The sequence below is a fragment of the Prunus mume genome, linkage group LG5 (genome assembly GCF_029339155.1).
Source record: "Prunus mume cultivar Tortuosa linkage group LG5, ASM2933915v1, whole genome shotgun sequence".
In the NCBI taxonomy this organism is placed as follows: Eukaryota; Viridiplantae; Streptophyta; class Magnoliopsida; order Rosales; family Rosaceae; genus Prunus; species Prunus mume.
Window position 1 is genome coordinate 10887469 of NC_142702.1, and position 23107 is coordinate 10910575.

The following is a 23107-nucleotide window of genomic DNA, read 5'->3' on the forward strand; positions in this document are numbered from 1 at the left end:
ATTCCAATCTATTAAAATCATAAGTAAAATCCTAAGTGAATTAAAATCATAAGTAAAATCATGTAATTGCAATATAATAAAATCATGAGTAAAATCATATAATTACAAATCTGGCTGAAATTCATTACATTAAAATCATGTAATTACAATCTATTAAAATCTCAATTGAATTTAATAGCATCCCAGACCAATTGAGAATTTCGTAGTGTATGTTGCTCTTTTATTCTGCCATGCTGGCATGAATTTTTGGAAAAATGGTCCATCCACAACAAAGACTATTGGGCAAAATGAGACCATACATACATATAATACGTGAAATCAAGTCTATTGGGCAATATGTGAAAAATAAATGTATCATATGTGAATTTTGTGTGTATTATTAAAAATTTTATTTAAAAAAATACATGTATTAAACATAGAGAATACATACATACATATAATACGTGTATTCTTCATTTGATTTTAAAAAAATCTTGTAATTTTACCAAGTCTTGGACGTGTATGAAAAACATAAGTATTTTTGAAAAATACATATGTACATGTATAATCCGGGAGTCAAATTTAGTGTCCCTAGCATTATTCTTATTTCGGACACATCGTTGAAGTATACCTGATTAATTAGACATGAAATATAAATGAAAAACATTCATAGATCCCATTCTTATTTCTATTCACATTTCACAACTTTTCCGAGTTCTGTGACTTCGAGGCATGACCAAGTCTTCCTGAGAGAGCATTATGTAGGCTACCTCAGTTTACAGTGGAGGAAAGATCAAGCAAGATGATATAATGTAGTTTCAAACATTGAGCAAAAACCGCTCTGTGTCTTTAAAAACATAAAAATGCACACATTGTGAAAAGCGAGCACTACATCTTTGACCAGAAACGGCTTAGAGTAGCTTCTATCGATCCATGCGGTTCATCTGTTGGGAGATAAACATCATCCTCAAACTGCCAAAATTGTAAAAGGAGAAAAAAAATAATGTTAATAGTCTATTAACAATAACGCATTAACTTGTACCCAAAGAAAAAAAGATAACAAAATATAGCACATTAACCTCATCATACCAATCCATATGCAATGAAATTGGGAAGCCTAACCCATTACCCTCTATATTTTAGTTAATACCTTTTGGTTTCACCTATATCACATTAAACTCAATCCATTTCTCTAAAGAATATAGATGGAAGCATATTGGTCATGAATCATGATCGTCTGCAGAAACGAGACTCTGGCAGAGCTTTTAGGATGCAGTGCTTGGCAAATATCATTAATGTTTCATTGGCAATGGAAATCAGGCAAACTTATAACATATCGTCTGATTATGATAGAGTATGCTAGTGGAAAATGTCCTTATGCTTCTTGAGCATGAAGAACCATTCAATGTGATCCCAAAGTGAATTTGACCCATAAAGCACAGGAAACACCCATTCCAATAATGCAAAAGAAACAGGGCATTCAAAGCAACAGTGACGCAGAACATTGCAAAGTCGGGTAATGGATATCAGAAACTAAACAGAAATTGACTGAGATTCCACTATGTTAATATTATCCTTGTTACAGATATAAATGCAAAGGAGTCTTACCTTCACAATAGTATTATCCTTGTTAGATAGATTAACAGGTAAGAAATGAATATTTGGCATTTTCAGTTGTACTGTTGCTATGTCAGGAAACCTGAAATCATGAACATAAAAATTTTACTTAACAAAATGCCACACAGAAAAGCAAGCACAAATGGTACAGGAATGTGTGCGAGCGTGTGTGTGTGCGCGCGTGTGAGAGAGAGAGAGAGAGAGAGAGAGAGACCCCTTGAGAACATTTGTTGCCATGTGATAAAGAGTGCTTTGGACAGAGGGGCTGTATACTCCTCCTTTTGGAGGACCGTAGAAAGTGTCAGCCAGAACTTTTTTCACACTCAAGTATCTTTCTGTGAAGTATAGTGGCTTTTGAGGGATGCTATAAATAGATTCGTACGGATACCTGCATCCATTTATCTCAGTAACAAGGATTTGTCTTAACCAAGAGGGATAGCCAAAAATATTAGAATTCCACTTAACAATTATGTCAGGTCACAAAAACGAAATGAAAAAATATGCTTACGTCCATGATGCAGTGAGATCTGTAGCCAGAATCCTCTCACGCGTGTCAGGAAGAGCTGTGTATTTGTCCCTAATAAATCCCTCAAAACCTGACTGCTCAAATCAAAATTAAAAATCAGCAGTATCAACCAAACAAACTTAATAATCAGCAGAGAAAAAGAACATACATGTAGACCAATATGCAAATAGCAGTTTAACAGTTCCCGAACTATATTGGCTTGCAATGTCTGCAACGCAATACTTTTTCTCTCTCCTTTGAGCGTAATAATACAACTACGTGTCGATGATATCATGAGAGTAATAATACAACTCATAAGTGGCTGATGAGTGTCTGCAATGCAATACTCTCTCTCCTTTGAGTGTAGTAATACAATAGTATGTGTTAATGATATCATGAGCGTAATAAGGTATGTGTCTATTTCCTTCAAGGGGGAATTTAAGGGGCTGGCAGTTAGAAATTTAGGGGACACTTTCATGCAAGTCTTACAGAATCTAATACAATAGCGTGTGTTAATGATATCTGATATCATGTTTTCACCCTTTGAATCCGATTTGGAAGGCAAAGGTTCCTCCTAAGATTCAAGTTCTTGCATTATTGGTGGCTAATGGGAAACTTAATGCTTTGTTATCAGATTCCGCAAGGGCCGTATATTATCTTTTCCCTTAATGGCGTATTCTTTGTAAGGCTGGGGAAGGAAGTATAGATTATGTTTTTTCCATTGTTCGTTTGTGTTACAGATCTGGTGGAAATTGTTTAAGGAAGCTCATGCAAGTTGGGTAATTCCAAAAAGATGTCACAACATATGTTTACAGTAGGATAGCTAAAACTCATTGGGTAACAGGGTCATGGCAGTTTTTTTGGGTCATACAGATGGAGCAAAATAGAATGACATTTTAGCTCAAAATAATAATAATAATAATAATAATTTGAATGACATTTTAAGATTATTCATGGGTGTATGTGGATGAAGTTTTGGATCGAGTTAATTTTTGCTCTGCCCTTTCGGGTTTGATCACTGTACAGTTCAGGGAGTGTTCCATGTCAGCATTGTCGCTAGACTAAGCTGCAGTCAACTGATGTGTTATGGTCTCAAGTTTGGATGTCTAATCTATTAACCTGAATGCAAAGTTGAGGCATATTAGAGAGTTTTGTTCTTGCTGCAGTAATTTGAGAGTGGATTCCTTGTCCATGACTGTATATTTCACATTTTTCTAAATAAAATTTTGGGTTCTTCTCAATAACAAACTCATGATTACAATCGCTGATTTCTTGTCAAGACTGAATTAGAAAAAAAAATGTAGTATGTAATAGATTATGATATCCATTGTCGCATTACGTGTTCAATTTTGAAAACCTTGATATTAATAGTGAATTGGATAAGATTACCTTTGTTGTCTTTAGCAGAGCCAGTCCTTCAATACCAGAAGTCACCTTCAATGCACCAGATTTCTTTAAAATTACCTCTGTTGTATGCTTCTCGGATCCTAATTTGAAACCTTTTAACAAAGAAGACGATGAAAATTTAAAACAGATAAAAAGAGGAAAGAAAGGATGTTTTCTGGATTGCAAATCAATATGCTTGGAATATCTGCAGAATATATAGGAAATATAAGGGATTCTATTCAAGTTTAGAATTAGCAAGATAGCTACAGAACCAGATTTAAGACTGAGGCAACAAGCCACAGACATGACATCCAACATGTCATCTCTTGACCCCTTCTCTTAAAACAACTTGACAACAAATTATTATTGAATAACTTCGACTTATCACTGTTTAATTTACAGCTTAAGGTAATTTTTAGCTAAATAATGAAACAATATTACTATAAAATAAAATAATTAGGAAAAACATGGAGCAGTTAGGTGAAAATTGCTAAATGCAAATTACAGGTGAAATGATGAATTAAAAAGTAAATGTCTCACACATTATGGAATTCCAAAATGTGGTATCAACCATTCAACTTAATTTATCAGTTCTTTCTATAAGTAATAAGATTGTACAAAAGAATGCTAAGGAAGTGAAATCCAAGTGTACAAACAAGTGCATCTTATTTTGACGCCTTAGTCCTCGGTTGTGCAAGAAGTTAGGAATTTTCCTTATAACTGTCTGATTTTAACCCGTTTTCTGAAGACAAGGTATCCCATTCTGATTAAGAAATTGATGAGAAGTGCTGTTCATTTGCTACCTTTACATAATATAAATTTTTTTTTTTTGTTAAGTGTTGAGAAATGAGAGGTTCCTTTGATTATGAATTCCCAAGTATTCTGGTTACAAAGTCATGACAAAACGAATTCAGTAGATATCATATATAGCCGTATAGTTTCCTCCACACTTCTATGAAAGACTGGAAATAGACTAACCATGTTCATGTGGTTGACCATCGATGGATACACGCTCCCATGGCTTCTCCACAATCTTTACTATAGCAGCAGTGACCTACAAAAATAAGAACAGATGTCCTTCACCAACTAATTACAACATCAAATATTACAAAAGAAAAAGGAAGTAAAAAGTCCAAAATTTAAGACAACCAATCAAATTTAAAAAGGAACCAATTTCTACACCAATGCTATCATGTGTTGCAAAATTCTCTTCTATGAGTATAAGACCGGAGCAACAAAAACAACAACAACAACAACAACAACAAATGACCAGCATTTCAGCAGTGATGGTGATATCAACTAAATTTTCTTGTTCTTTACGGTATGGGATTAACTGAGAGAATGTCGAAAAATAAACTTTAATAGTATTACCTGCTGGTAAAGAGATGTGAAGTGTTTAGCAAGTCGAATTGCAAAGTCTTCCACTGACAGTTCTTCTACACATTCCTTAGCCTTTGCATATACCTGTAATGCAACTAAGTTAAATCCTGAAAATGAGTAGCAATCTAAATGCTGGAAAGACAGCAGGTTCAAGCAATGGGAAACCTAACAAACATTGTTTATGTGTTTTTTTTTTTTTTCTGTCCATAAGCAGCCGTGTTAGCTGCTAAGTTATTTAATCGCTCCTTTTGGTTACTGTGTTGACCTTTAGATTATGGGTTTATGCTTGAAATGGCCGTATGTTAAAAAATTAAAATATAAAGATATATGCATATTTTTTGTTTACCAATACATAGCTTAATATCTTCATTCCCAGATACAACCAGTTTTTTCATTTCCAGCTGAAAAACATGCTCAGCTGCTATCAATTACAAATTAAATTGTTATGGGAAAAAAAATTCATGCATGTAACTCCAGGTTTGAAAACTAGTTGATCTATAAACCGGTTGGCAAAAGTAAAGCATGTAAATTCTTCATTTTCTTCATCGGGATTCAATTTTCTCAGCAACCAAACAGAGCAAACCGAAATCCAATCGAACAGTGAATCAGATCTGAGAAGCCCTTACAGTGTTCTTCATGGTATCGGTAGCGACGAGATCGGAGTTGTCGTCGCGGGTATAGGCAACCACCGAATCGGTGAGGAGGCTGATGCCGACGTTCCATTCGACGATGGAATGGCGTCCATTTTCGCTCCGCCAAACCCTAGCCACCCTCACCCTCTGCTTGCCATGCCTCTGATCGAAGTTGAAGCCCTCTATTTTGTTCGACATGATGATGTGCCAGAAAAAGCTCAGAGCTCATTTTCAGACTTTCTTTCTTTTAAACAGTTGAAGATTTCAGACCAGAGAAAAAAAAAACTGTTGACGATTCTTTGAAAAAAAATAGTTTTCTATGTTGACCCCAATGTTCCCTATGTTTTACTGCATTGGCTAATTTAGTTCCTTTGTTTTTAGACCTCGTTTGTGATTGTTTTTTTATTTTTTTTCCGCTAAAAACTTGTTTCAATTTAAAATTAAACAATTTAAGATATTTGGTAATTATTTTAAAGGCAAACTCCGGGTTGCTTTTCAAAACTAATTTTAAAAGAAGCAAAGATGGGGCTCGTTTGAGAGTGCTTTTGGAGCAGCGACAAGCGCTTCTATCTTTTAAAAATTGTGTTTGACAAAAATTGCAAAAACGCTTTGGGTGAGATCTAAAAGCACTTAGAGTGATTTTGGAAGAAGCACTTGAGAGGTGCTTATTTTTAAAAGCGTTACAAGACAAAAACACGGAAAGCCAACCCTTTTGATTTGTTGGCTGCAATGTTTTGAATGAGCATTGCGTGCTCAAAACCCCCAAAAAGTGGCACCAAGCACTCCCTCTCAATTTGTATCGACTTTAGAAAGAAGTTGTGTTCTAGGTGGCACTACAGCAATGCATTGCATTTTTCAATGCTTTCACTAATAGAATGGTCCAATTTCAACATTCTGGCAAGACGGTGTCAAGGTGGTTTGAGATAATTTTATATGTCGTTTGTCACATGGCTAGTAATATCATAAGTCCACAAGACTCACAATTAAGGAGAGTTCCGGATAAAATCAAAGCACTTTTACTGTATCAGCCAAATACTCAATAAAATATCAAAAACGCTTTTATGTAGTGTAAAAGCACTTTTAAATGTGACATCCAAACAAAAAATTACTTCTTTGTAGAAGCGCTTATGTCATAAGCGCTATTGGCATAAGCGCTTTGGGAAGAAGCACTCCCAAACAAGCCATGAATTTTTTAAATTCTCAAAATATCATCATTAATTTTTTAATATGACACCACCTCCACCTCCACATCCAACTCTACCACCTCCTCCTCCACATCCAACTCCACAACCTCCACCACCACCACCTGTTTGGGCCAAAATCCTGCGCACCCAGTCCAACACTAAAGAGCCTAGAATGATAAAACAAGCCACAGGACCCGAGCAGTCTGACCTTCGCGATTAAACACAAATCAAGGACACAAAATCCAAGAAAGCCTAGCCCAAGATCTATCAAAACACAACAAAACGTGGGCTTCGACAAAAGAAGAAAAAGAAGGAAATTGGCCCATAAACTCCAAAAAACTCAATCTGGGCCTGGCATGATTAAAAGAAAAGAAAAGCCCAAAATTAGAAGCAAACCCACGTGGCCACCTGAAACTTTGAAAAGTCATCAATCTCAACTGAGTCGATGGGAGTTAATGGAAACAAGACTTGAGACAGGCAAATCTCCAACCTTTTAAAAAAAAAAAGGATCAAAATCCCTTTCTATATTAAGAAAAATTCTGCTCTAGAGCAGGTACCACTTCCAAGGGATAAACAGGCTTTGTTTTCTAAAAAGATAAGTAGGAAGTAGAGAGTTGTTCATCTGGAAGATCAAAACTAACCATCACGGCAGTTTTTGAACTCTTACAAGAGCAGTTGGAATTAAAGAAGGGTTAGGTTTTCTTTCAAGAAAAACAGGGATGTGATTGCCTTAGAGCATCTCCAACCGATGTGTCAAAAGTGCCACATAGACATTTTACAGCTAAAAATAACATCTCACATCACTTCAACCGATGTGTTAAAGCTGATGTGGAATGAAGGCTGAAGGTTGAGATGTTATTTTTGACATCCCAAAAGCAAGATGTCAAATGAATATTTTATTAGTTTTTAAAGACAGTTGGTTGTTACTTTCATTTATTATTTTCTTTTTTTCTTTTTTTTTTCTTCTTTTTCTTAAATAATTTGACTGTTACAATAATTATTTATTTGACATATCGGGTGGAGTGTAAAATTGTGTAAATGTCAACATCAGCCATCAAATTTAAATTTAATGTATGGTATTTGACATATCCCTTAGAGATGCTCTTAGGAACCGACTATTGAGAGCTTATCTAACAGAATTGATAAAACCCCCTTTTTCTTTGCATATAAAAAGAAAGATCTTTGAGAATTTTTGTCATCCATTATTAAAGAATTAGAAACCCCACTCCAAAAACATTTCTTATAAATATAAGAGAGGGTGAGCAGAGTAGAGGACAATCAAAAAACCAAAAAATCAATCAAAGACAAAGACTCAAGATGATCACTTGATCTCAAAGAACCTTCAAACAAATTGAAGCAACCTAAAGCTCATTGAGCCACAAGAAAGAAGCCAGCTACGAATCAGAAACTTCTAGTGTCAAGACTTAGAGAAAAGTCATTCAAAAAGAGATTTCTCTCGTTACAAATTTGGTTCAGCAAAAGCCAAAATAGCAGAGTCTGGGTTTTACAAATATGAAAACCTTAACAAATTTATGGAGAGCCCGACCAAGCGAGAATAGGTACCATAGTGCGATTCCTCGGTAATCCTCAAGTCCAGCCATACGCCTTTCAGATTGAAGAGGCGCAATTCACTGCTTTAAAAAGCCTTCGGGCTTGAAATATATTAAAGCTCTACCAAACTCGAGCGTTGGTATCAATTTACAGCTAAAGCTTAGCGATTGAAGTTGTTGTGATCCATCCAAAGACAGCATACCCAGTCCAACCAGATCGAAGCATCTATCCAGGCAGAAATGAAAGTTCAACCTTCTTTTTGTCTTTCTAGAGTTGGTTTTTCCCTCTTGAGTTTTGTAAAAGGCGATTCTGCAAAACAGTTCATTTTCTTACTATTTATTCTGACCATAACTACCAACCTTGTACTGTGAAACATTATGAAGTCCTCACGAGTCTGAGGCAAGAAAAGAACTTACTTGGGAGATATTCCTCACCCAAATTCACATTCGCTTGTTTAGAAATCAATAACTTAGGGTGCAAGTTATCTATTCCAGAGTCTGCTAGGATTTTTCATTGCTAGCAGTGGCACGCTCACATACTAAAGAAAGTTGACTTGTTAACCAGTCAATGGTTTTCAAGACAATGAGGAACTTTACCCTACCATCACAGGAACAAACATCAAATAGGTGAACACCACCACCACCTCTAACATCACCTCCACCGCCTCCTCCTCAACCTCCACCAACTCCTCAACCATCCCTACCACCACCACCACCACCTTCTCCTTTATCTCTTTCACCACTACCACTACCACTACCACTACCATTATCACCACATGATTAGAGCACCTCCACCCCAAAAGGCAAGGGTAAGGCAATGTGTTGACACTATTCACATGAATAGTGTCAGTCTTGCCTTTTTTGGTTCCACCCCAAAGTGCAAGGGCAAGGGCAAACACTATTCACTTTACTTTATTTTCTATTTTTTTTATAATACTTATCCATTAATTTTGATAGCTTTTCAGATAATATTTTTGGTTGCCACGTGCCACTATTTATTATAAAATTCTCACCTAAAATTTTAGATAACATTTTCGGATAAAATTTTCAAATTAAATTTTCGGATAAGATTTTCGATTGCCACGTGTCCATATTTATTAAATTAAAATTTTCAAATGGGATTTTGTATTAGAAAATTGGTATGAAAAGTGAAAAATATTTGAAGGAGATGAATTTGTATGAAGATTTGGTGTGGAAAGTGAATAATATTGGTAGGTATTTATAGAAAAAATTACCATACTTTTTTTAAAAAAAAATTGATATTTTTTTCATTTTTTTAGGTCTTGACGTTAGCGACTGAGGGCAACAGCCCAGTCCATTTTTGCCTATGGGCTTGCCAAGGCTAGTGGGGTCCATGGCTTAACCAGGCTGGCATTTTTGCACTGAAGGAGGAATTAGGGCTTAGGGGGCTGTTGCCATGGCAACAGCCTAGCACTGCACATGCTCTTAGTGCAAAACACTTTCAACATCATGTTTATTTTAATCATTATTCACATTTACAATAGTTTTATATTAAAATTTATCAAACGTTTTTTTATATTGCTTTTTGTATTAACAACACTTTAAAAATAGTGTTTATCAAATATGATGTTGCTTTACTTTACAGCTAATTATTTTCAAACTAGAGCATAAACAACTTTTTTTAAACGTTTTTTAATATTTTTGTTTAGTTCTTATATTTTTATTTATGAATATTTAAATATTTTTTTTTTAATTTCTAACTGAAATTTAAAGAAATGGATCACATTTACAATCATAAACACAAGGACCAAATTGGCTAAATTAAAAACACATGGATTAAATTAGCCAACGTAGTAAAACACAGGGACCATTTTAGCATTTAAGCCTAAGTTTTATTATTGTGTAAAAAGACAAAAAAAGTCATCAAACTTAATACTTAACCCTAATACATTTATACACACATCTCACTCACCCCACAACTCTTCATATTCTTGAGGAAGACAGGTTGATTTTGATTTGAGCTTTTAATTAATGGGTTCTTTTCAATTTTAGTTTGATTGATTGGGAGTATGTGAGTTTTATTATTTTCTTCTATGCAAAGCTGATTGCTTTGTTTTGGTGCCTTTGGTAATGCAAATATGGGAATGCGAATGTGGTGGAGAATACAGAGAAAGGATGGCGGGATCTTATTTTCCAGAGGATACATGCAGTTTTTGGCTTGAGTAGGGTTTTCTCTTAAAAGTGTTGAATTTGATGATTTTGGAATCATGATTCAGATCTCATGTTTCCTATCAAAACAATTTGTTGAATCTAATGTTACAATGTTTTGCAATGTCATTGATAAAATTCTTTTTTTACAATAAAATATCAAACACATGATGTTATACATTAGGAGAGAAGCGGGGCCATGTCAAATAAAACTTCCATTAGAATATTCAGGTTTAGCTTTCTATTGGAATATTTTATCTCTTTAAGTAATGTGAGGTTGAGGTGAACTTAGAGTAGTGAGCGGCAAGATAGGGGGTATGGGGTGTGAGTGTTTGTGCAAATAATCTCACGGGAGAATATTCGCTTTTAGATCCTTCAACCTTCGATCTTCCTTCTCTCTCTTCCTCGATTCCTGTAAAACAGATTGGAGTAAATAGACCACACCCAGGGGGGTGTTGGCCAAAGGCCCTCCGATGCCTAAGTTAGTTCGAGTGTTTGTAGGAAAACAATAGCTAAGCAAAGGGTACGGAGTAGTGTTTATGTAGGGTGTGAACCGGGCGGCCGGAGCCGTGTGTGGTGGTCCGGAGCCGTGTGGAGAAAATATGGAGAGTGGAGAGGGAGAAAGAGAGAGCTTCGGGTATTTTTCTTGGGTATTAGGAGTAGGTTTAGATGTACCTTGAATGATGAATGAAGTCATCTATTTATATGAGCCTCGGGGCTAGGGTTTCGTAGAGAATATGCTAAGTTTATTCTCTACCCAAATTCGTAGGGATCGAGTCGGACTGAGATAATATCTGATTTAATGATATTATCTCTTTTTATGGAGATAATATCTTAATTAAATGATATTATCTCTTTTTATGGAGATAATATCTGAGATAATGACATTATCTTCTCTTTATTAGGATAATATCTTAATTAATGATATTATCTTATTAAATAAAGATAATATCATGTTAATTAAGATATTTATCCCAATTAATTAATTGGCTAGATAAACTGGTTCAATTAATTAATTAAAAGAGATAATCTTCTTTTCCACGTGGCGCGTTGTGATTGGAGACGAAAATATCTGCTCCCACAGTGAGGTTGATGAATTTTTTTTTTTTTGCTGGGTATGTATTTAAGGGTAGTTTGGGAAGATAGTGGAGTTTTATTAGAAATTGTGAAAATTTGAATTAGAAGTTGGGGTGAACAAAGATAAGTATATGGTTTAAATAGAAAAACTCAACAACAAAAAATTGTTCAAAGAATTTTCATTTTTATTTTTATTTTTATTGGAATTGGCTAAAATCTGGGGCATGTGGATAAAAAACCGTTTCCATTTCTTTTTTTTAGAATGCATTTTTTCTTACGTGTAATGTATTGGAGGATGCTTATTAAGTGGAATGCAAACTCAGCATCTACTAGCGATGCGTCAACTCGGTCAATTTTTCGTTTTTCTTCATCTTTCTACTCTTCCTTCTCCCTCTCTCCCATTTTTTTTAAAACTTTTTTTTTTATTCTTATTGGGTGAAATGAGTTTGTGTTGTGTGATTTGTTATTTTAACGTGTCGTGTTCATATTTGGTATGTTTCACCTATTAATTTAACAGGTAGGAAGTTTATACGAACACGACAAACAAGACTCGTTTACAAAGTCTACATTGGATGCATAAAGCAAATAAGGTTCCAGAGAGAGAAAAGGTGAAGTGATAAGATCTTTGGAGACACTCATTGGAATTTCCTTCCAAATTAAATCCGGATTATCATTTGTAAAATTACCTCAGTGGGTTTAAGGACTTTTATATATATAAAAAATTCAATTTCTTGGACACCTATAAAATATGATTAAGGGTTAACGACGTGGGAGCAAATAAAATTTTGACAAGATTAGATTAAAACACAACTCATAAGTGGGTTGTGCATTATCCCATTATAGGATAATACACGTGCTAAATCATAGAATCAATATTAGTTTTGAGGACATTTGACATTCATGAAAGTGAAAACTCGTCAAGAAGTAATTGCCTAAGGGTCGCCTGGCCAACTTTGGGAACGCGTGCCAGAAAAGTTTTTATTCTCTGAGTTGGCCCAAACTCGCCTCTGTGTTTTGGATAAAGCAAAAACAAATGGCCATTCGAGAGAGACGCTGAGTTGGTAACTGGCTTAACAAAGTACCCCGAAAGCCGCAAAATTCACCAATGACATGAACTTGCCAGTTCATAGTCAATTTCACCTTCACCTGAACTGTCAAATTTTGTTTCATTTTCTTTCTCTCTCTCTCTCTCTGAGAATAGCATCCAATTCAGACACAAACAACCGGCAAAAATTTACAGAGAAACGCCATAATTAAAACCTCCTATCGGTTTTAGAAAACCCATCAAGGAATAGGACTTACATTTCTTTGTTTTGATCCCAATCCAATTTCAATTTCACCAACAGGGTTTTTGGGTTGCTTTGCATTTTCCTTGTGCAATGTGCTTGCTGATTTCAACGGCTGCCACGGCAGAGTCAGCTGGGGAAAAGAAGAGGGTGGTGGTGATTGGAGGTGGTGTTGCTGGCTCTGTTGTTGCCAAGTCTCTCCAGTTCTGCGCTGATGTTGTTCTCATTGATGAGTAATCCTTGTTTTTACCTTTCTTCCTTTAATTTTATAGCCTTTCTTGTTGAACATTTTCACAAAAAGTGGGGTTTGGGTTTGAAATTTGTTCATGTTTTGTTGTTTTCAATTTTCTATGCGGCAATGTGTGTCTGTGTTTATATATTATACACATACATTTAGCAACTATACGAAAGAATATGGTTCTTGAATTTGCTAGTGCATTTAAGATTATTTTTCTTTGTATTTTGGAACTACATGGCTACTGGGTTGGTGGTAAATGGTTTATGTGTTAAAATGGGAAGCTCTAGAGAAATGGGAGGAGTTCAAATTATTTATATTAACTTAGAGAAATCATAACAATATAACAGAAAGAGAACTTTAATTCTAGCAGGGGTTGGTGTTGTAGTATCTTGTTTGAGCGAACACATTTAACCAGAAAGAAAGAAAAGAGTTGCATCTCTACGACATAAAAAAAGCTATATGAGGAAGCAGCTTGGTTTCAGATTACCTCTATGTATCTTTGTCTGACTCAGTAACAACATACAGTGTTATGGTTTTATTTTGGTTAATTTCTTATGGTATTTTAGGATAATTTAAATCATGCATGAATGCTAAGTCGTTTTTACTGCATGACTCCTACAAATCTTAGCGAGTAGCGATTTCTTAAAGACGACGTATTGGTTAAGGAACTTGGATGGATGTGTTGAAAAAGAAAGCTCTTTTATAATTGATAGTGAGCTGGTGGCAGATCCATGATCAAGTGCATGAAATTTGGAAGAGGCATCTCATTGATTTGTCCTCAACGTTTTGTGTTATTGCGTTTCAAAGATAACTTAGTCTTGTTAGAACCAGGACCAAGGACCATGCTAAATACTTCTTCTAATATCTTATTAAATTGGAATGTTAAAGCCATCTACCATTTCCCTACCTACATCACAAAGTTACGCAACAAGCACGTTATGGTTCCCTTAATTTGAGTTTCGTTGTTTCTCCCGTTTTTCTTTATCATTAAAATATTGTGTTTTCTCTGATGATCTTTTATGTACCACTTACGTGGGTGATGCTCTCTCGGGATTTTTTCAATAAATTTCTCATTTATAAAAAAGAATCATGGTTTCTTTTCTGTCATCCCTTGTTTCTTGTCCATCTCGTCCCCAGTGTGTATAATTTAGTTGCAGCTATAAGTCTATCCAAAGCATAAGTTGAATTTTTTAATTTAATTTTGTCCCAAATATCACTTACAGATCAAGTTATTTTGTCTTTTCTTTAGTGATTTTCTTTATCGTGACCTTGTGTGTTAAAATCTATGACAACAGGAAGGAGTATTTTGAGATCCCATGGGGAAGCTTGAGGGCAATGGTGGAGCCATCATTTGCTGAAAGATCAGTGATTAATCACTCCGATTATCTTCCCAATGTGAGGATTGTTGCATCTACTGCAGCTAACATCACAGAGCGTGAAGTGTTGACTACAGATGGCCATTTGCTTGTATATGAATATCTTGTTATTGCCACTGGTCATAAGGAAGCTCTTCCCAAAACCAGAGCTGAGAGGCTCAGTCATTATGAGGCAGGTAATACCTAAAGTTGCATAAGTGGAATTGCAGTTGTGCTCTTGTACGTTTGCATGATTACATTTGGTACTTAATTAAAGTGAAGATTTATTTGAAATCAAACTTCATTTATAAAGCCACCTAACTCATGTAAGAAATCTCATACCCTTTCTCTCTGAAATTGCATGTAATGGATTTTTATCTGCTCTACCCCCAACAAAAAGTCTGAAGGAGAATGGAAAAATTAAAACTGAATTATAATTTTAATGTATTGTGCACCATTGAGAAGCCTACAAGACTTCTACACTTACTTCTATGCCTTAATTGTAATGTACTGTGCATCATAGAGGAGCATTCGACATCAAATCTGACTTTATTCTTTGTCTGTGTACAGAATTTGTTAAGATAAATTCTGCTAAATCAGTTTTGATTGTTGGAGGGGGCCCCACGGGTGTTGAACTTGCTGGTGAAATTGCTACGGATTTTCCAGAAAAGAAGGTGACACTGGTGCACAGGGGGTCAAGGCTGCTAGAATTCATTGGTTTGAAGGCGTCCCAAAAGGCACTTGATTGGTTGATATCAAAAAAAGTTGAAGTTATTTTGGATGAAACCATTAATTTGAACACAATATCTGATCCTATTATTCAAACACCTTCTGGAGAAATTATCACAGCTGATTGTCACTTTGTGTGCACGGGTAAACCAACAGGTTCATCATGGCTTAGGGGGACTATTGTGCAGAATAATTTGGATATGCAAGGAAGACTAATGGTTGATGAAAACTTGAGGGTTAGGGGTCATAAAAATATCTTCGCAGTAGGAGATATAACCAATATTAAGGTATCCTCACCTATCAATATCTATGACTTTTTATGTTTTGGACAAAATCTTACTTAAACTGATAAACACAATATCTTAACAGGAGATCAAACAAGGCTATTTAGCACAAAGACATGCTGAAGTGACTGCCAAGAACCTTAAGCTGTTGCTGATGGGAGGAAATGAAAGCAAGATGGCTACTTACAAGCCCGCTTTAGACATTGCACTTGTGTCACTCGGGAGGAACGAGGGAGTTGCGCAATTCCCATTATTGACAATTAGCGGTTGCATCCCTGGCATGATCAAATCTGGAGACTTATATGTGGGAAAGACAAGGAAACATCTTGGGCTAAAACCTTGACAGACAAAGAAGATTATTCATTATCAATAGTCTTCTCCAGTCATTTCACTATATCAATGTCTTGCATGTCTGTTGAGAGCCAAGGTGTGCCGTGGTAGGTTAGCAAAGATTGGCCACTTGGTTCTTCGCAAACAAGAGTGTTGTTCTTCCTTTCCCCAGCCTTAATATTTGCTTTCAGGACTTGCTTCTCTGTCTTATGCGGGTTGAAGTGTGTTTCTTGCAGTTTTCAGGGGCTTGTCAATTTGCTAGTTGATCATATGTCCTGTGCAACTAAATCATTGCAATGGAAAGTGTACATATTGATGTTTATTCTGATTTGTTGTTGTCATTGAACCAGATATAGTCCCATTTCATGTCGATATATTCGAATTCCTACAATCTATTTGGTTCCAGTTTCATCTTCAAGAATTTGATTGGAGTTTCTAAGGTAACCATAAAGTTATGATATCTAATTCCTTTCTTTACAGTTGGGATTTTAATGGGAATAAGATCTAGGTGGTTAAAGGCTTTGATGATTTTGACTTTTCCATTTTCTTTAAAGATTGGTGCTTTAGGAGACTAGCATTTTAGAGATGAAGTTTGCAACTTTGCTTCCTCCTCATGGCTAAACCAATCTAGCTTTATGTCAGTTTTGGGCTCTGGCTTTGTGCCAGTTGTAGATTTTATGCCTGTTTGAGTTTTATTTCTAGTGGGCTTTTACTGTCGTATTTGTTTGTACTCATTTTTATGAGTTCCACGATCTTGTAATTGGCAATGCCTTTCTATAAAGGAAACTTGATTCCGACCCCCAAAAAAAAAAAAAAACGGCTGGTATTACATTATATGACTGACGGTATAGTCGTTTTGTTTACTGTTCTTATGACATAATGACGCATCCTCATACTATGTATTTCACCTTTTATATTATTCAAAATTCCGTTTACTGATTTTCTTTTTGCTTAAAAAAAAGAAGTGCTAGGAGCTTTTGTTACCTCTTAAACGGGGATCCAAGATGTAGGATGTGAGAAGCCAGTTGTGTGGATAAGTTATGCCGGTCGACAGGCGTCTCAAATCCCAAAATAAGGATCCCTCAACTACCCTATATACTTTTGAATCCTCCAAGTATGGTAATGGTCTTTCATTTGTATTTCATTTGTAGTTAATTATCATGTGCTAGAGAAACAGAACAAGGGCTTGTCATTCATTTTCAGTTTGTCACCAAGATAGCAATGTATCAAACAATTCAAAGGAGCTCAGCTTTCGATACCCCGACCTCTCACATGAAGGCAATTTGCCAGCATACTATCAATCTAAAGGCAAAGTGTCCCTTAATAAGAGAATTTCCTTGAGTGTTCAAAAGCATCCGCCACAGCATTTGTACGGACACAAAAATAAGGTAAATGGTGATGTCTGTTCCCTTCATATATTAAGTATTAGTTCAAAGAGGACCAAGTCCAACCGCAAATTTACGTGGGAGCAATCAGAATGGGGACTCTGCCAACCAGCAACACGGTGATGCTCTTGCTGGAACTTTGTAGTAAAGTGCATTTGAAGAAAAGAGCCACCTCTTTCATGGCACAACACTGAAAACCATAAAAGTACTGTTTTTTTTTTTTTTTCCGGTTCCAAGAAAGAGCAACGGCATCTTTGGTTTCAAGAAAGAGTAAGTTTTCCCATATCTAGATTCTGCATAGCCTCAACTCTAGCTGCCTCAGTGGTAGAACTTGAACCAAAGTATGCTTCAACCTTCTTGTTTTGGGGATTTGTTAAACCAATCTTCAATCTCTTGATTTCCTTCTTCAGAGACTGATACTGACCTGCAGCAAAATCAACAGGCATAACCATTTAAGAAAAAGACAATAATATGCTTCAATCTTGATGTATTCCATGAATTTTATGTGGAAATCCAAAGTTGTTATTTGCTGCAGTAATATATAGATAAATCAAGTTCTCAATGACTGATATGAGTATTAGATTTTATTATTATTATCACTCAGCAATTTCTTACACTCTTTGGTCATCAACAGAACATTCTAAATGCAAAGCAAGTTTAAGTCTGAGACTCTTCCTAATAGAATGTTCCTCCTAAACACTTATGCAATGCTTACAATTCAAATTTCTTGATGACAAATGTGCGAAGCATATACCAGAAAATTTCTGTAGCCAATGGGTAGTTACTTGAATAGTTTATGGGAGAAAAAAGAAAGTTAAGTAATGAAGGTCTTGCCGCAGAAAGATCGATGAAACTCACTGTCCACGATAAATTTTCCCTGTCGCAGTCTTGCCAGCTGCTGCTTTAATTTGTTATTTTCCATAGACAAGGCAACATGCTGCTGAAGCAGAGAGGCAACTTTAACAGCTAACTCTGACTCCAAAGTCTGTTTGATGAGACAAGATTTCAATCAGCTGCCATGTTAAAAGTTTTCACTTAAGCAGAATATGGTATTACAAACCTAGCCAGCACGTAATTGAGAACAACTGAAACAGAATCAACACAATATGGCAACAGTGTTGCCATATTGCACAAAAGCAATAACTTTGTAGACACAATATCCATTCTGACTACGGGCCCCAAAGCTAGCTGTCTCAATCCTTAAATCTTGAAACCAAGGCTAGTCAAGTATATGTATATTATTCTAGTGCCTACATTATAATTATGTACATAATTAACTTATGCTATGTATCGCAGACCACTAGATGTTCCCATGGACAAGGGAAGACTAAATAAAATAGAAGGTAAAAGATCACGACACCGGCCGGATAAAATCAACCCTTGGCCATGGGAACATCTAGAGTCATGGGTAAACCATCTAGATGGAAATGAATACAACCCTTTGCATGCTACTGCAGCAAGGATAAACTCAACCAGAAAACCATCATATTCCCTCTAAAATAAGAATTACCTGCAAAACATCAACAGTTCTTTCTAGTTCAGCAATATACTGTAACTTTCGAATCCTTGAGTGCTGCCCAGGATGCCTGCAGAAAACCAATCAGTGGCTTACTCAAGCATACGATTATCCAGCTTGAATTCATGGAGACACGCAATAGACATGGGTAAAATATGCAGAAATCAAACATGCTTAACTTGGGGAATTCAACTTATTTTGGAAATTGCAATGGCAACGATTTGAAATTAGGAACTCTTTTTCTGATATCATCATAAATGTTGTTAATTGACCATTGTTCCCAAAAGCTTAAATTATTAGGACATGGGCCAACAATTATTTTATATCGTAAGAGAAATAATGTATGCAATCCTACAGACTCATACATGTGTATGTGAACAAACAACCATCCACCTACCATAAGCCCAGTATACATTGTTCATCAAAATAGTTTGCAAGTTACCTTGCTAACCGTCTTTTGCAAAGCTGGCTAAATCTTTTAGGTATTTTTCAACTTACATAAAGTACTTGAGAGTTTGTCAGTGGAACCTCTGTTTCTAAATATAAGTGCTAAAATCCAAATAACATCATCAGATTACGGATATGAAAGCAACACAGGAATTACAATGTCAGGCCTAACTTCGAGGAAGTTATCCATCCTTATCTTCAATTTCTACTTTATAATTGGAAGGAACACAGGATCAGACTTGTTTATCAGATTAAGCAAATAAACTTAACAAACAGGACATCAACCAGAGCGAACGGCTATTTTTAGAAGATAAAACAAAGTTATGATACAAGTGGAGGTGAAGACCAGCACCACTGTATGAATATACAGCAGAAGTGACACTCTTACTAAAGCAAATTGTGTATCTGTGACGACAAATTAATCAAACACAATGAGGTAAAGCACCTATTCATCAGAATTTTGGAACCACATGCCTGAAAAGTGATGCTGAAGACCATGGCCATGAACTGCTAAGTTGAGGAATAGCAAAGAGCACTTATGTTATATGAAGAATCAATAGAAAGTTAAATTGACAAATAGACAAGTGAAAGTTCAGATACTAACCGTTTTACAGCCCTCATCTCTTCATTGAGCTCACCAATTGAATGGCAATCATCACCTTTTGAATCAGAGTGACGAACACATAGTATCCCATCCATGTTTTGTATAGGCTCATGAGAAGCATACTCTGATAATGCTGAAACTAAGGCATTCTCTGAAATTGATAAGCTGCCTCTTTGCCGTGGGGAATTGGGACCATACAAACTAACAGAATTCCATACACTATAAGATCCATTATCAACTGAAAATTCATCATTTTTGGGACTCAGACTTGAAAATGAGTCTGCAAGGCCGTGTAGGGGGTAACTGAGTCACTCACAGATCGACGGTGAACAATCCCTTTATAACTGGATTCTTTGTCATTAGACAAGTTATCAAGCCATGCTGGCTGCTCCTCCACGAGGGATTGGGAGGAAGACCTTTGGTGTTGTGGGTATGATTCATTGATGTGCGGAAGCAGGGAGTTGGGGTCTTGAATTGGGCCAGAATTCGGTTTCTTTTGACTTGGGCAGCGAGGAGGGAGGTGAGATTGCCTTGTTGACGTGGTGAAACATATCACAGGGTGGGTTATATTTTCTTCTTTCAACCTTTTCACTGTATTAGAATAACTAAGCTTCGTCCTCCCTCTTGTATGACAAAAAAGACCAAACACATTTCCCACGGATTAAGCTTACTGCCATGTTCTGCCAGCATGACCTACCTTACCGGAAGAGTAACTTGTACAACAAGAATAAGAACAGAAAACCTTAAAGTTTAATACCTCCATAAGGGGGAACGAAAGGCTATTTCATTATCAGAAATTCTCTGTGCAGGACGTCCTGCCTTTAAGAAAGACAAAACGCATAACTAAACTTCTACTCAACTTTCTTCAACTTCGATCCCATTTATTGACAAGTTTGATTAATTAGGGTATAAAATGATCTTTTAGAGCTTCGATTTTGGGTCTAAGTATCAAATTTTGGGTCAACTTATGGGCAGAGTCCAAAATTGGATACTTAAAACCTAAAATCGAAGCGATTAACCAATATGACTCTAGATACCTTAAGTCTAAGTTCTAAATGATGATTCTACACCCTAAAACAATCAACCATGTCAATAAATGGGATCAAAATTGAAGAAAATTGAGTAGAAGTGAAGTTTTCTCAACACATTCTGTCTTTAAGAGAGATAAGATGTTCTGCACAGAGCCGGACTGATTACTTAAAACTTTAGAAACAACATTTTTGAAAAGAATTGCTGAACTTTATTATTAATTTTTTTTTTCAGCATTACATGGTGCGTACTCCTACGTCCCCAGAAATCTTGCTAATCTTAAAAGATGAAAAAAATAAAAATTGAAAAACAATATGAGCATTTTGGTCTAAAGGAAGTTCTGCAAAACCTCCAGTACAATTTAAAGGATCTTTGTTTTCTAAAATCTTCAACACCCAAAACATAATTAAGATCATTTTGGTTTTCCTTCTTCATGCTTGCAACATCATCCAAACCTTAACATGTAATCAGAACTGAGAGTTTAATTTCTCTCTGACATAGTTTCTCAGCAACCAAACAGAAGGTTAAAATTCAAAGATGCATAGAGCACTAAACAAAAATTCTGTAAACGGTTCAAAAATCTAGAAGCCTAACTGGTAATTTAATTTATAAGACTTGGGCACATAAGAAAGAAGTTACATTCAACTTCTGTAATAACAAAAGAATCGAACATTTCAAAGAAAACAAAGAAAGCAACAGTGACACAAACAGTAAGATTCAAAAATTTACCCGGTAAAAACTGAAAGTAGATACAGGGATTACAAACAAAACAGGCCCAAAAGATAAAGGTTTTAAATTTATGTGAACTGAGCATGAGAATTAATTCAAATAGCATCTCCAAAGAAACACTGGCTTACCTTAAGATTTAGCTCTTTACTTCTTCTGTAGCAAAGAGAGGTTGAAAGTGGGTTAAGAAAAGTTAGCGTGCGCTTCTGAAATTTTGGAAATAAATAGTGAATTTTATTTTATTTCAGAATGTCAGTATCAGTCTCCGGACTCTCCACAGTCCACTCAACCACTCTCACTTGCTGGATTACAGCAGGTTGGAGTGTACGGATAATGGGGGGCCTGTTCTTGGTGCTCATGTCAGCTTTCACATTCTTTTTTGGGTTTTGACAAATAAACTCATGACATTTTATATTTAGAAGAAAAAAAAAAAGACATTTTATACAAAAATTGTTATTTTCTAATTGATTCTTATAAAAACAATCAACTAGCCACTTGTCATTTTCTTCTAATTGATTGTTAAAAAAAATCTCTGGTTTGATAATTAATTTTAGTTTTTAAAAAAGTAAAAATTGATTTTAAAATGAGGCATAATTTTGAAAGGACAATGTTTCTCTTCTTGCTCATAAGTAGGAATTCCTCGTTTCCTCAATTATGGCACAACCACAAAGTGACATGTGTCTTCTTCTTTTTGATTTTTTTTTTGGGAGAGAAAATGGTATTACATTCAACCTAAAGAGAACATTATATGATAAGAACAAGCATGTTAACTATGACCTCATTAAAACCTTTAAAAAAAAAAAACCATAAGGGATAAAAGCCCGAGATAAGAAAGAGCACCACCTATACTAATAACTAAACAGAAGAGTCAACACCCTTATTACAAAGTCAAACAAAACGAGACCAATCTTCTCTAACACCATCTAGGAGCTAGGGAGATCCATCACCCAACCAAAAATAAAGCTCCTCCGCACAAAAACTATAATGTGCAATACGATGAGCCACAGTGTTGGTAGTACAAGGGACAAAACGAACACAGGAGGATAACGCCAGAAGAAGATGCCGAATTTCAGTCACAAGCACTCCCTCAGGACCTAAACATTCTTCATCCTTTGATAGAAACTGCACTGCAACTAGGGAGTCAGATTCAACTACCAAGGGCAAAAGCGATGCATCGAAAGCAAAAGAGAGACCCACTTTGAGAGCGTAAAGCTTGGTAGCCAACATAGACAGGAGACTAGGTGCCTTCATTGCCACCGCACAAGGGCGGATCTATTACTAGGCTAGAGTGGGCTCTAGCCTAGGGGAAGATTTTTAAATATTAAATATAGTTAAGTTTATTCTTACTCCAATAAATATTAGTCCACTACACCAAATAAATATAATAAATTAATAATAGCCCAATTTAAGTAAAGTAAATAATAGCTTTATTTAAAACAAGCCCATTCCTTCTTTTTTTTTTTTTTTTTTTTATTTTATAAAAAGGGGGACAGCTGGTGGCAAGCCACGGCCATCCACCCCTTCCGGGACCCGGAGAGGCTATAGGGAATTTCACCCCGTCCCTGGCCCTCATCGCTTGATTCACCAACGGCGGAATCGAACCTGGGATCTCTCGTTTACATAGGGCCGGGAAACGCCCTTACCACTGGGCCAACCCGTGAGGGTTAAACAAGCCCATTCCTTAAGCATGTAGGAAATA

At 35.9% G+C, this 23107-nt stretch overlaps 3 protein-coding genes across 3 annotated transcripts; 1 reads left to right on the plus strand and 2 right to left on the minus strand.

Moving 5' to 3' along the window:
* Positions 1-632: 632 nt before the first annotated feature.
* LOC103330981 (uricase / urate oxidase / nodulin 35) lies at positions 633-5833 on the minus strand. Its single transcript, XM_008233587.3, has 8 exons — positions 5494-5833; positions 4859-4951; positions 4466-4541; positions 3491-3600; positions 2105-2196; positions 1811-1984; positions 1588-1678; positions 633-951 (listed from the first exon to the last, which is right to left on the minus strand). Exons 1-8 carry the CDS (start codon positions 5695-5697, stop codon positions 868-870), a joined length of 924 nt encoding a protein of 307 aa, XP_008231809.2. The 5' UTR covers positions 5698-5833; the 3' UTR covers positions 633-867.
* A 6598-nt stretch (positions 5834-12431) lies between these two features.
* On the plus strand, positions 12432-16106 carry LOC103330980 (uncharacterized). The gene is made up of 4 exons (XM_008233585.2): positions 12432-12998; positions 14299-14555; positions 14929-15374; positions 15457-16106. The coding sequence occupies exons 1-4, from the start codon at positions 12859-12861 to the stop codon at positions 15712-15714; spliced, it is 1101 nt and encodes a 366-aa protein (XP_008231807.2). The 5' UTR covers positions 12432-12858; the 3' UTR covers positions 15715-16106.
* A 753-nt stretch (positions 16107-16859) lies between these two features.
* Positions 16860-20314, minus strand: LOC103330997 (bZIP protein; the record flags this gene model as incomplete). Its single annotated transcript, XM_008233607.3, is given in 5 exon segments — positions 16860-17510; positions 17945-18071; positions 18597-18672; positions 19654-19951; positions 19954-20314. Coding segments are annotated over 5 exon segments (1026 nt in total), but the record flags the coding sequence as incomplete, so codon positions are not given.
* Between the last annotated feature and the right edge of the window lie 2793 nt (positions 20315-23107).